This window comes from Bubalus kerabau, chromosome 9 (assembly GCF_029407905.1).
Source record: "Bubalus kerabau isolate K-KA32 ecotype Philippines breed swamp buffalo chromosome 9, PCC_UOA_SB_1v2, whole genome shotgun sequence".
In the NCBI taxonomy this organism is placed as follows: domain Eukaryota; kingdom Metazoa; phylum Chordata; class Mammalia; order Artiodactyla; family Bovidae; genus Bubalus; species Bubalus kerabau.
Window position 1 is genome coordinate 84,546,148 of NC_073632.1, and position 14,859 is coordinate 84,561,006.

The 14,859-nt window shown below is 45.2% G+C and overlaps 1 protein-coding gene across 1 annotated transcript in view; it reads right to left on the minus strand.

Moving 5' to 3' along the window:
* NHSL1 (NHS like 1) overlaps nucleotides 1-12,582 on the minus strand; it is a 262,524-nt gene extending 249,942 nt beyond the window's left edge. Inside the window, exon 1 of the mRNA XM_055535747.1 lies at nucleotides 11,759-12,582. Coding sequence (XP_055391722.1) covers nucleotides 11,759-11,897 — 139 coding nt within the window. The 5' untranslated portion in view covers nucleotides 11,898-12,582. The remainder of the gene's footprint in view (nucleotides 1-11,758) is intronic.
* Between the last annotated feature and the right edge of the window lie 2,277 nt (nucleotides 12,583-14,859).

A 14,859-nucleotide genomic window follows, 5' to 3' on the forward strand; every position in this document is an offset into this window, starting at 1 on the left:
GTAACTCTGTGTGAACACACAGGCCCCTGGAAACATAAGGACTTCACTTGAAAGCCAAAGCAAAGTGAGACATTGTCAGAGAGGTGCACTCCAATGCTTCTCCTATTTAAAACAGCCTCTGGATGTCGACGGCCTAGCGGAAATTCTCACATAGCTAGGTTTTAAAAGACCAGGACCAAAAATTATATAGAGACAGTGATACCACTGTTCTCTTAAAATGCTATCTAGTGTTATACTGATAGATAGATAGATAAATAGGATCTTCCTGACCCAAGGATCGAGCCTGGGTCTCTGGGATTTGGGGCAGATTCTTTACCATCTGAGCCCCCAGGGAAGCCCCAGATAGATCAATACATATTAGCAAAAAAGGAAGAAGGGGGAAACAGGCACACTCCAGGTTGTGATACTGTTTCTTCTTTATATCCTCTGTACTTTACAAGTTTGAAATTTATGATGAATATGTACTAATCTCATAAGCAGGACTATCTGATGACATTCTTTGCAAGGTTGAAAGCTTTTCAACGTACTTGTATTAAACTACACTGGCATGCTGTGTAATTCAATGATTAAGTTTCTGAGTCTACCCTCATGGATAATGCTTAAGTTTATCATTTCTATACTAATTCAGTACCAATCTTTGGTCTTAAGCATACTGACAACCAGGAAAAAAATAACTCAAATATCCACATTTGCTTCACTCAAATGTCTGTATAACTCTACATTGTACTCTGCACTCAAGGTAGTTATAACCAACCCAGTGAAGTTAAAATACCAAGCAGACCTCCAGATCACATGCATTTATTTAGCTAATGAAGTCACCCTCTCAGAGTAAAATGTTCCACACTGAAATTCAAATGCAGCCCTGTATCAGTAATAGTCTCCCCCCTCGTCAGGAAGTAATTCGCGTTCTGCATGCAGGATATCCAGATAAAAGGCAGAAAATGCCCACTTGTAAACAAACTTAACTTACACTGTGTTCTTACAAAACATTTAACAGAAGTACCTCCTCCCTTTTTCGTTCTCAATACAGGAAAAGCTTACTCATCTCTTGGGAGGCTTACATTTAAAATGGATCTAAATCAAAGCACTGACGATAAAAAACATTTAAGAAGGTGCTTAAATTAACAATCCATTTCAATGTTAATTAATCTCATTTTCCCCTAATCAATTGCATTCTCTGATTCCCCCCCAAAAAAAAAACCTAATTTCGCTTTCAGAAATAAAAAAGAAACTGGTTTAAAATACATACAGAAAAATAATGAAAGTAATCACTCTGATCATATATACAAATAAAGGGCAATGAGGAAATTAAAGGATAAACAAGATAATCTAGAAATTATATATATAGCAAATGGAAGGAAAAGAATATTTTTAAGCTTGCATGGAGAAATTCTGGAAGAATACAGAGAAACTAATAAAAGCGGTTATTCTTGTGGGAAGAGGGGAGGACAAGGCAGATGGGGGAGAGAAGCAGGAGTGAGCCTTCCCAAGGCATAACTTCTTGTGTATTTTTTTCAATAATGTAAATGGATAGCCTGTTCAATAAGCTTAGTGAAAAACTATGCTAAGATTATTCGGACTGCTCACGATTTTCCACCAACCACAGACCTCATATAATGCAGATGTACAGAATCCCAGCTATGGAGTCAGGCTGCCTGGAGTTCCCTGAGATACCACCAGCTGAACATCCTGAGAGCTGCAAGGAGGCACCCGTGCCCATATGGTGGTCACAGGAACCAGACCATAGCAGGGAAGTGGCAGAGCACCTCAACAGTGCTTCTCAGATGCCAACAGAGCCAGGCAGAAATTAGTTATGCATAGCAGAGCCCCCTGGAGAAGGAAATGGCAACCACTCCAGTACTCTTGCCTGAAAAATCCCATGGATGGAGGAGCCTGGTAGGTTACAGTCCCTGGGTTCGCACAGGACTGAGTGACTTAACCCAACTCAGCAGAGCCCCCGCTTAACTCCATCTCCTTTTCTACTCATCTGAGTGCTAAGTCCTCAAAACATTTTTATAAGATGTCTAATACAGCCACGTAAAAGTCCCCCACTATATTTTACCTTGTGTTACTGCCATGTTAATCAGTCAGTTACTACACAGTCCTTCACATAGTACTTTCCCAGCTTTTAATCAGAAGGGGTAAAAAGTAGAGGAAAGAACAAAGGGATTTCCCTGTAGGAATAATCCCAAACAGTTGTCTGTTCTCCTCAAGCAAGACATTGTTTTTCTTTGGGGGGAGGGGAGATAATGTCTTGTGAAACAAATAAGAAGAATAAATGAAAATAGAAGAATACTAATGGAAGAAAATTTCCACCATCTCACGGAGGGGCAGGGATGGGGGGGTGTGAATAAAATCTTATTCCAGAAGTGTTTATATTTGTGTTTTAGAATATAATTTTTAGATGAAGCAAGCTAAAAACACCTAAAATCAGTATTTTACATGTATAGGAGTGCCACTGTCCTTCAAACTTACAGGCAGGTTTTCTAAGTTAGATACCAATTTAAATTGGTAATTTGGAAATCAGAACAGATTTTCCTTCTAGGCATAATGTTATCAATAATGGTTAATTCCATTCTTTAATATTTACTTGTGTATCAGATCATTCACACAAAGTGGCAAACTACCTGAATAAGGACCCTATTTCCCTTGTACCCCTCGCAACTCAGCACTAACAGAATAACCCTGAACACACCTCATGTACGGAGGACTATCCCACCATGTTCAATGGACCAGATTCCTAACCCACAACAGAGACTGGTGTTTCCAAAACTCTGGTTAATCAAAATCACCTGGGGGTACTTGTCAGGCAGGCGTGTTCCTGGCCTAACCCCAGACTTGCTGACTCAGAGTCTCCAGAATCTCTGTGAATCTGTTTTTAAACAGGGCCCTGGTGCATCTGATGACTCAGAATATGTGGGAAACACCAGATGAATGAAATAGTGCTAACAACTGTTCTGCACCCAAAGGTGCTCAGGGAATGCTGAGATCTGAACAGAGCCCCTCAAGTTCTGAATGGGGACATGAAATCAGGTAGGAGCGGGGTTTAGGCTCTGACAGCTGCCTGGGCAACTGAGATAAAGGAGATGTTCTTAGAGCTTCCCAGGTGGTGCAGTGGTAAAGAATCCGCGTGCTAATGCAGGAGACATGGATTTGATCCCTGGGTGGAGAAGATCCCCTGGAGAAGGAAATGGCAAACCACCCCAGTATTCATGGACAGAGGAGCCTGGCAGGCTACAATCCGTGGGGTCACAAAGAGTCAGACATGACTGAGCTCCTGAGTATCCACACTTAGAGCTAAGAACCCAGTGGGAGCTCAGTTGGGTCTGCAGTTCCTACAAAGAGAAGGGAGGAAATGGAGGTGCACAGGGCCCCCAAACATTTGCACCAAGGCTCCAGGAGAAGGGCTCGCTTCCCCCATCCCCAACCCCACAAGCCAAACCCCTATAATGCAGAAAGAAACCACCACCCTTCACACATTCCTTCAGGAACTACAGGTACTTTAAGATCCTGGGCAGAAGTCTCTGGTTTTCAGATGGGAAGTAGCTGTGTATTTATCTCTGACCCAAGCTTTATCTTCTCAGGTTCAGTGAACAGCCACCTGAGGTGGTACATGGACATCCACGTGCACCCAGATGCTAACTCAGCCGTCACCGTCATCAAAGCAACAGCAAAGGTTAAACACACATTAGCTGTGTGCGGGCACTGTGCTAGGTACTTCAGAGGCATGTCTCCAATTTCTTGGCTATTTGATAATAGTTTGAGAGGTTTCAAAACGAAGAGAAGGAAAAGGGAGAAGGCCAAAAGACTTACGACTCCCCCCAACCTCCGATATTTGACAGGCTTTTGTCGTATCCTCTTGGCATCAGTTTCTCTCATCTGAGTACAGAATGTCATGATTTGAGGAGAGCCAGTACCATGGAATGGTTCAGACAGGCTCTGGACACAAGTCTGCCTGGGTTCAAATCCCAGCTCTGTCACTTATTAGCTGTGAATGTGGACAAGTTATTTGTGCCTTAGCTGCATCGTCTTTCAAACAAACAACAACAACATCTGCCTCATTCTGAAGCTGCTGTACATAGTGAAGCATCTGGCCTACAGCAAGTACCCTGACATCAGCGGTCCTCATTATCAGGCAGCACAAATCACCAAAAAGACAGCCCAACTGGAACTGGAACTGTGCTGCTGCCTAGATAGCAATATCTCTTCTGTTGTTGTTGAGATGCTAATAAACACTCTCACAGATATATTTAATTCGGAACAAAAGGGACTGAGGCTGGGACCTCCAGGGCCTTTTCTCAGAAGAGCCTTCATTCAGAAACAGAAGGTCCATATCTTTTGCTACATTTGTCTGACGTGCTACTAAGGCACGCTTTTTTAGAATCACAGACCACAAATGTAACATGTGAAAGCAAGATGGCCATTGGCACCATCCTGCTGATTTTGAACTTTAAACCTTGCAAAATTAATTCACTCCAGGATATAAACCAATTTGAGGAGAAACAGAGCTAAATAAATAAGTTAGTAAGTACCTAGTTAGGTGCAAGTCATTTTATTTTACATTTAAACTGTGATTTTTAAAATATATTAAAATAATAGCCAGAGAAAAACACTGCATGAGGTTTCTGTTTCTAAATTTTCTTTCAAAATATTAAGACTCTCAAAGACTACTCTCTCATTGTGTAAGTTTTTTCATTCGTTAGTCCCAATCCTAATACATACAAATGAAATTTTAATATTGGCTCTTCCTCTTATACAGAGGAAAAACTAGGTAATTACTAAATAAATCATTTCTACCTAAACCAAATAATTATAGTTTCAATACCCAGATGTCAAAGAGTAGAGTGATGTTTTGGCTTAAACAATATAGGCTCATAATGTTTTTTCAAAAATAACTCTTTTTTAGAAATCTAACATATGGCAAATGCATTTAAACAATTCTCTTTCCAAAATGATGTTAACACTTTACAAAGATGAAGAGGAAGCTATGAATGGACTGTGGGCAGGATATACACAAATTTTAAACAAGTACCTGCCTGATCTGTTTGGAAAATGACTAACCCCTCAAGACGTAACACTCCATGCACTCCATGTGGGTAAAATGTGAGTTGAAAGTCTGTATGGTCATAAAGAATTTACTTCAGAACAAAGGTTAAGAGTCAGAGAGAGAATAGTGATCAAAGTTGCTTTTACAAAATCATCTGAGATACCATTGTTATCAAATGTTGGCTTAAAACTCAACATTCAGAAAACTAAGATCATGGCATCTGGTCCCATCACTTCATGGCAAACAGGTGGGGAAATAATGGAAACAGTGACAGACTTTATTTTAGGGGGCTCCAAAATCACTGCAGATAGTGACTGCAACCATGAAACTAAAAGACGCTTGCTCCTTGGAAGAAACTTTATGATCAACTTAGACAGCATATTAAAAAGCAGAGACATTACTTTGCCAACATAGCTCCGTCTAGTCAAAGCTATGGTTTTTCCAGTAGTCACGTAAGGATGTGAGAGTTGGGACTATAAAGAAAGCTGAGCGCCAAAGAATTGATGCTTTTGAACTGTGGTGTTGGAGAAGACTCTTGAGAGTCCCTTGGACTGCAAAGATATCCAACCAGTCCATCCTAAAGGAGATCAGTCCTGAATATTCACTGGAAGGACTGATGCTGAAGCTGAAACTCCAATCCTTTGACCACCTTATACAAAGAATTGACTCATTTGAAAAGACCCTGATGCTGGGAAAGATTGAAGGAGGGAGGAGAAAGGGATGACAGAGGATGAGATGGTTAGATGGCATCAGTGACTCAATGGACATGAGTTTGAGTAAACTCCAGGAGCTGGCGATGGACAGGGAGGCCTAGTGTGCTGCAGTCCATGGGGTTACAAAGAGTCGGGCACGATGGAGTGACTGAACTGAACTGAACCCTTCATTAGAATCACAAACTGCCAAAACTGGAAAGGCTCATAGGGGTTATTTTAGTCAATGTCTCTATTTTACAAACAAGGAAAGGAGGTTTTGAATAAATTGCTCCAATATGTGTTAGAAAATGGCACACGTGAAGTCGGACTCAAGTCTCAGGATTCTGAATCCAGTGAGCTTCCCCATCTATTTTAACACTCCTCCCAGTGCTCTAAGAACACAGGGGTACTTGTTAAAATACTGGAGACTCTGGCTCAACAGGCTTTGGAAGGGTCTGGGAATTCGTAACTTTAATGAGAGTTCCAGGCAGTTCTTAAGGTCTGGCTAGTATGAGAAACACGGCTTCATCTCATGCAGTCTCCTTAACCTGACGTACAATCTGGTCAATCAGCTGTCAGTTTCTATTAATACATTACTTTCATGCATTAGAGAAGGCAATGGCAACCCACTCCAGTGTTCTTACCTGGAGAATTCCAGGGACGGGGGAGCCTGGTGGGCTGCCATCTATGGGGTCGCACAGAGTTGGACATGACTGAAGTGACTTAGCAGCAGCAGCAGGGACCATCCAGGGATTAGAGGTGGGTGGAGACCTCATTTCCACACCAACATCCTCCCTAGTATGTGGTATGTTTCAGTGAAAGCAAGTCTAAAGCCAATTTCACCAGAAATAACAAACATTAATCAGCAGGCATGCAGGCACAAAAAACCATCACACAACCTGCTCTTAAAAATGCAGTCAAGTCTCTCCTCTCTCTTCTGAATTGACAAGCGCCCTGCATGAAAGGTTCATTCTGAGGAAGAAGCAAAGATGTTCTGATATCGGGACTAGTCAACCCTCTTGTTGGGTCAGGGGAACAGTCATTGTGAGGTAGGACAACATGCATCACCCAGAAAGTATTAGGCCACAGTGTCTGCCTAATACAGACACTATAAACCCAAACTTGTTTATGTAAAAATAGTGCTCATACAATCTTTCTGCTGGCTAGCTATCTTGACTATCACTTATCTCACCTATAAAAACTGTATACATTCTACCAAGGCTGTCATGTGCGGATGCACACGCTGAGAACCACACGTACCCCATGGAAGCACAGCTAGCAAATACTAACGTATGAATGGTGCTCCCTAGAGTTGTGCAACACAGCAAACCTCCCTGAACTTAGAACACTTCTAGAATCTTCTGAGGGGGAGAACAATCTACTTTTCTGGAACCGTAAGGGGAAAAAAGCCAACAAATCATCTTTTTTCCTATTCTGTTTCAACAATTACATTTTGTATTCACCCAGGAAGCACTGTTAAGGTGAAGTATGGGACTAAAATCAGAAGACTCGTTTGTCTGTCTGTATATACCTCTTACTAATTCCAGAACTTCCATTTCTTTGTCTGTAAAACAGACACTATAACCTGGCCCTCCTACCTCACCAGGTTTTGAATCAAATAATGGATGTGAAAAAACACTCTTTCAATTATAAAAGTGCTACATAGTGTAATGTTATTACTAATTATAAAAAGAAACAAATCACACAGGGTTTAAAAATAAAACAGGGCTGTGAGGTTGAGTGTATACTGATTTCTGCAAAGAAAAGTCTGTTCTGATTGTTTACAGAGCCAAGATGTAACCACCCACATTTCTGGCCACTGTCAGTATCTTCAATGGGAACTTATTTTGTCAGCAAAATTAATGACATTTGACTTCTATGGGAAGAAGTTTTCTGGTGGTTAAGCTCATAACCTTAAAGAGGTAGAGAGTTTACTTTTTCATTTGCTTTTAGAGTAATTGTCTCATTCTGCAGACTTGCAGCAGTCAGTATACCAGTCCCTCCCAAAGGTTTTGTAATGATTCTTGCTGACACTGAGCACTAAGAAGCTAAATATTAGTTCAGTTCAAATGTCGACTGAGGTAGTGCATTCCAGACACTGTTTTAAACTTTAAAACACAAAGATACAGCCACCCTTGACCCTAGGAGTTTGCTATCTAGCAGAGGGGAGCAGAAATGAATAGGTTTCAGCCCATACTGGTAAATGTGGGGACGGAGGTACAAAAGAGATGTCCATACTGGATACCATGGGAGCTCTCTCTCCAACCTGGTAGTGTCAGAGGAAGGATTAGGAGAGTCTTGAAGAATAAGCAGGAGAAAAAAAGTCAAGTGTGTTATCCTCAATCATGACACAATACTATTTTGGACGACTACCTATGAGATTGTGAGGAATGGCAAACTTGACCAGATACTTCTGAAAATTATTGAGGCAGGGGGCTGGCCCACAGGACTAAAATGCTGCTTCTATATTGAAAAGATAAAGTGTATCCGTTTTTTCAACAGTTAGCTCACCTCTGATATGTAGAGAGCCATCAGGCAGTGAAATATACACACACCACTGCTACACTCTGGCTTCTGATCAACTGTTAGTTGTTACTTGCTCCTTGGGAGACTCATTAACAAGGTTTATCTGACAAGAAGGATGATATTAACAGTCATCATTATCCTTGGGACTGTTTATGAAATGTATCTAAACTTTTCCCCATTCCCACATGACCCTAAAAGGGATGGGATATATGCAATGGGTCAGCAGGTGAGCCAATCAGAAGTCTGGGCTCCAGGCCTGCCTGTGCCATTAGCCCACCACCTAACCTGCCCTTAATCACTTCAACTCTCTTGGACTCCCGTGTTAAGCGTTAATGAAAGAGATGACCTTTACAGTCGGTTCCAAGTCTAAATGTCTGTGCCTCCATTCTAATGGAACATGTTATTCTCTACACCTGACTAAAAAGAGACAAAAATGACTTCAAAATGTAGCTTTTACACAGAAATAAGACATTTTAAAAAAGAAGAAAAATCTTAGCTGAGTCTAAATAAGATGAATGCATAATGTTTCAACTCATTTTAGCATATAAAAAAGTTAAGTGTGTGAAGGTGAAAAACCACAGAAACATGTTTATAGTTCAGCTTTCTTCTCTACATTTGTACTTCTACTCTCAGACATACTTATATTCAATAAAAGCCTTATATCTCCATCATTTAAAAAAAAAAAAAAAAAAGATGAGCCAGGTTTCCTGGGATGAAATCAAAGATTCAAAGAAACTTGTGAAAAGTTTTTAAAAAGAGTTATTTTAGTCACTAATTAGGATGACCTTCGTTAACTCAGGGAATTGGGGGGCATTTGGCTGCAAACCTTAGCTATTGGTGCATATCTATGAAAAGAGAGAAAAGTGATACATTTAAATGTAAAACAAAACTGTCAAAAGAAGGAGTTCTGAATCTTCAGGGAGTATTTTCTAGTCTTTCAATTCCCACAATGGATCAGTTCACCTACCAGTCAGCTCTGCCTCATCACAGCACTCCTCAAGGGTGAAATTCTCCTTCACCTACACACAGACACTACATGGGAAAAGTATAGAAGCGACACGTGATTACGGGGTGACCAGGACATTCTACTAAGACAGTATATCCTAATGCATGAGGTCATTATTCACTTTAAATAGATATATTCTACTTAGGTCCAACAATTTTGAGACTGATTTTTCTTCTTCTCTGACTTTTTTTAGAGGGCAGCGTCGGCATACAGGAAACTCTCCCCGGGTGGGAACAGCCCACAACTTATAAGGATGTGTTGACAGCAATATCAAAGAGATGAACTGTAAAATGTAAAACCATTACATGGTAACTTCACAACTTGGAGAAAGATGTATGACAACAAGCAATCTCACTGGTATTAAAGTACTAAAAATGAACTCTTCCAGTTGTAAGGTGGTAAAATATAGTTAAGCTTCTCTAGGAAGGAGAAAAAAAAAAAAAATTAAAACCAGCTATTCAAGATTGCATATGAAGTGATTCGAAGAGACATGGTATTTCACCCTGAGCTGCTGAAATCTAGGCCGTGTGTTACGCCTCCCCTCCCACCCTGCAATCCATCTCCACTTTACTCTTCACGCTTAGGATTATGATCAAGTCCACCTACCAAAAGGGGAGAAACCACACAAACATCACGCTTAAAGTTTCTGTATTTTGGGCCAGCAGGAAATTCCAGTTACTTCATTCACTAGAGCTAGTTAAGCTACTGAACTGAAATGCTTGCATGAAGAGATCACTACCTAGGGACAGATACTTGATTTTCAGGGTTGGAGGAGGTCAGACAAGGACGATTGGGATTTTGAATCTCAGTACAAAGTCAAGGACCCCAGAATTACAAAGAACTGGTCGGCGAAGCGGCTAGGGGTCAGCAAGAATTAGCACCAAAAGAGAAAACCCTGAACTAAAAGCACATTTTTATTTTTAAGAGCACCGGTCAGAGAAGTGACCAGCAGCCCCAACACTCTCTGAGAACCTTTGAGATTTTAAAAAATGGATCCTCCTGAAGTTTCGAGGACTAGAATCATCATAAATCCGTACCCATCCAGTACCCTGGTTCCTCCAACAGGCTACCTTCCTCTGACCCTTTTCCCACGACCTTGGCTCCTCCTCTGCCGACAGCGCCCCGGGGGCTCCTCTCAGTCTCCTACACAGAGAGAAGGACCGGAGAGACGGACAGCCCAAAGCCATCAGGGAGCCCACTCCATTGAGGCGGCCAGCAACCTTCGGAACCCGAGAGCGCCGCGCGCGCCCGCCACCTGCACGGCCACCGGGTCTCGGATCACGCCATCCCCACTCGGGAGCCCGACCCTCGCGCGGGCGGGTGGCTCCGAGGCTCAGCGCGGACTCCCGAGAGCCGGCCCGGAGCCGCCAGGGGGCGAGAGGGAGCAGCCGGCCGGGCGCCTCCCCGCCTCGTTCCCTTCCCCCGAGCCTCCCTCCACTCACGGATTTTCACTCGGCGGTGGTCCAGGCGCGCGGTGGCGGCGTGCAGGGCGTCGAGGCGGCGGTGCAGCGCGGCGGTGCGGCGGCCCAGGGCAGCCGCCTGGCCCTCGAGCTCGCCGAAGATGTCCCCGGCGCAGCGCGACAGGTCGGCGAGCTGCGCCAGCAGGCAGACCAGGGCGTGCGAGCTGACCTGCTCCAGCGAGCGGAAGAGCGGCGCGCCCGCCGCCCCGGCCGCCTCGGGCCGGCGCAGCCGCGCGGGCTCCACGGTCCTCTGGTGGAAGGGCATGGCCGGGGGGGGCGGCGCGGGAGCGCGGCGCTCAGTCCAGCCCCAGTCTGCGCGGGGCGCGAGTCCGCATCCAACACAAAGAAAAGTCCGGGCGGCGGCGGGGCGCCGAGGGCCGGCAGGGCTCCTGCCCGCCGGGGAGCAGCGAGGCGAGCGGGCTGGACGGACCGACGGGCGGGCAGCGAAGAGGGGAGAGGCGGCAGCCCGGGGAGCCGCGGGGAAGGGCTCCGGAGGGTCCGAGCGGCGGCCGCCTGGCGCCCGGCGGCGACCTTCCAGCCGCCCGGGCTCCCGAGCCGCGCGGCCAGAGGAAGTTCGAGGAGCAGCTCCCGAGCTGGGGGCGCGGCGGCGAGTTGGAGACGCGAGTCCCGCTGAAGTTTGCAGGGAGGCAGGAAAGAGCCGGCGGCTCCTTCCCTCCCTCCCGATTGGAGAGGGAGGAGGAAGCGGGGGAAGTGCCGCCGACACCGGGCAAGAGGGAGGGGAGGCGAGAGAAAGGAAAGGGGGAGGAGAAAAGGGCCGGCCCGGGGAACCACCTGTGGCTCCCGCGGCCGCCGCGCCCGGCGCCCGCGGGGTGGTGGTGGCCCCACGCCTGGGCGCACCCTGGCCGGCCGGGCACTGTCGCCGGGCCCCGGGTCTCCGATGTCGCTGCCACACTTCCCGCCAGAGCCTCCCGGCGGCTGGACAGAGCCCTCGACCGCCCCCGGCCCAGTGCGGGGAGGGGTGGGCGCCGCGGGGGCGGAGGCGGCAAGTCCAGCTACGGCTGCTCACCTGCGCTCCTGCCCGCGAGGCCCAGGTCAGCGCGCCCCCGCCCCCGCGGGGACACCCCGGAGCCTCTGTGGGTCCCCAGGATTTCTCCAATCCCCCCACTGGAAAGCGGCCAAAGCTTCCGGGCTGCTGTGGTGGACATCGTTAGATCATCCAGTGGCTAGTGGTTTTGTAGCAGACAAGGATCGCGCGCCTCCTAATTAGGGGGACGAGGAGGACTCTAAGGACTTCTTTTTGCAGGGGGGCTTCAAGTGTTTGTTGGCAAAATGGCTCCTCCCTTGCCTCCCTCTCCTCCATCTGGAAAGGTCCTGGCTGAAATGTGCCGAACCTGGGTTTCTTCCCCCAGGCATGTGTGTGTGTGTGTGTGTGTGTGTTGGAAAAGTGGGGAGCTCAAGGGGATAAGGGACGGATCAGAACCTAGAACCCTGAATTATGTACCTGGAAGACGTTTAGTTAAATGCCATTGAGGTCATAGCCATAGAACACCCCACTAACTCAAACCTTCTGGTTAGAAGCATTTGAGGAGTCCAATACCCCAAAGCCAAAATCCCACTGGCCTCATCGCGATGTTTGCTCAGCAAAGGAATCTCGGTTCTTTAGTTTCTGCCCCCCAAGTGACCCGAATTGCCGTGCTGTTGGGCTGTAGTTTGGGAATCAGTCTCCCAGAGCGGTGCTGATTGTACTACAAAGTGGCTCCCCTTTCTCTGAGAGATAGGAGTGCAAGACCAACAGGCCTGAGAGAGCCCCTCAGATGAAAGTTAGTGAACAGAAATGGGTTTTGGTCTTTTTCCCTTGTTGTACAACTGATCATTTTTCACAATAGGGACGAATAACAATCTCATAATCACCCACTCTGACCACCTTTGAGGTGTTCTGAGGCACAAAGGAACTGCTGCTGTCCCTGAAAAAAAAAATGCCTTGAAATTTATGAAGCTCTGTATAAATATCAGTTACAGTATAAAAGTGTGCGATTGCCACAAGAAGTATTTGCTGAGTGCCTGTGTGTGGAGCATGGGCTAGAAATAAAAGTACAGTCACCAAAGCTGAATCCTTCCCACCCATTAGGGTGCTCCCAGTGCAAGGGACCAGAAATAACGTGCTGAATTCACAAGCCTACAATTCACCTATTTAAGGTATACAGTTCAGTGGCTTTTTGTGTGTGTGTGTGTATTCACAGTGTTAGAACATGAGTAGATATTGGAATATTCATAGAGAAAACATAAAAAGATGCTCAAAAACTAATTAGATGAAGCAATACTATTAAAACATTTTTCCCTTAAATAAATGCTTGAAAACCAGGTCTAGCTCAAGATGCTACTATGAGAACCATGACACTGCCTGCCTCAGTGGGCCATCCCCACCCCCCTTGCTGCTGACAGAATTTGCCTTGTATACTGGTATGTCCAGCCTCTGAAATAAGTCATAATCTTTCTGTCCCATCCTGGTCTGACAGTTAGTGGTCAGGTGTGACTCAACTATAAGCCAATAAATTTTAAGGCGAAGTGGGAGGCTTCAAGAAATATTCACCTCCTTGATGAGACAAGAAAGAAAAGAAGGCTCTCATTCTCCCCTCTCTGGTCAAACCCTGCCTCCTGCCTTTGAATGTACTCAGATCATGATGGGATGTCTGAAACAGTGGCAGGATCTCGAGGCCATGAGAGACAGCCCTGGAGAATAAAAGCCATCATGCAAATAATGCACTTACCCCATAAGGATGACCCTTATGCACTTAAGTGCTTCCCAGGTGGCACTAGTGGTAAAGAACCCACCTGCCAGTGCAGGAGACATAAGAGACATAGGTTCGATCCCTGGGTTGGGAAGTTCCCCTGGAGGAGGACGTGGGAATCCACTCCAGCATTTGTGCCTGAGAATCCCATGGACAGAGGACCCTGGCAGGCAACTGTCCATAGAATTGCAGAGTCAGACACAACTGAAGTGACAACACACAACATATATGTACTTAAAAAGGTAAATCCTTGTGGTCTGGGGACCAGGAACAATAGCATCACCTGTGATCTTGTTAGACCTACAGAATCTCAGGCCTCAGACTGACTGTATCTAGTTTAACAAGCTCCCCAAGTGATTCAGATGTATTTTACAGTTTGAGAAGCACTAGCTAAACTCCTGTGGGGTGAATTTTCCTTTTACTTCAGTCAAATGCATAGGATTTTATGAAGAGAAAAAATAGCGGGTGATCAAGGGATTGAAGATTCTGGAGAGAATTGAGTGAGTATGGAAGGATGAGATCAAGAATACAAATGAAGTTGCCAGATGGCCTAGGTGTCCAATAAGGAGAGAGCAAAAATCATCTGTTTGGAGCGGATATAAAAAAGAGGAAATGGTGAGGAGTTTCTTAGCAACTCAACAAGCGGTGAATATAAGAATTACTGAATAAGAGCTTGGGTGAACTGGATGGCTTGAGTAAGAGGTACATGGATCTAACTTTCCCTGCACTCTAGAAGCCCCGAAGCAGAGCACATGGTTGCAAATTAGCACAGTGGGAATTTCAGGGGGATCAAGGTCACAATTAAGATCATCATTAAAAGGTTGACTGTGGAGTATGCAGTCGATTAAAGAATGCAGTGGACAAATTAAATAAATGGCCTGAGTTCCATGGGAGAGTTTCAAGCATACAGTCCTGGGTTGGCCCAGGACTTCATGGAATGGGCCTGAAAAGTGGCTGCAGAGAAATATTGGGGGGAGAAAAAAAACAAAACAGATAAGAACGTCACCATTAGAGAAGAGGGCACCAAATATGAAATCTCAGAACAATGACTTATGATTATGTGAATGGAGAAAGGAAATGTCCTTAGTAAGAAAGGCAAACAAACTGCATCAACTATGTCTTCTTGATAATTATCCAAAAGGCAAAAACTTAAAATCTATCCTTAATGGTGCACACTCAGTTGCTTGAGTGGTGTCTGACTCTTTGAGACCCCATGGACTGTAACCCACCAGGCTTCTCTGTCCATGGAATTTTCCAGACAAGAATACTGGAGTGGGTTGCCATTTCCTTCTCCGGGGAATCTTTTTGACCCAGGGATCAAACCCATGTCTCCTGCATCTCCTTTATTGGCAAGTGGATTCTTTACCATTGAGCCACC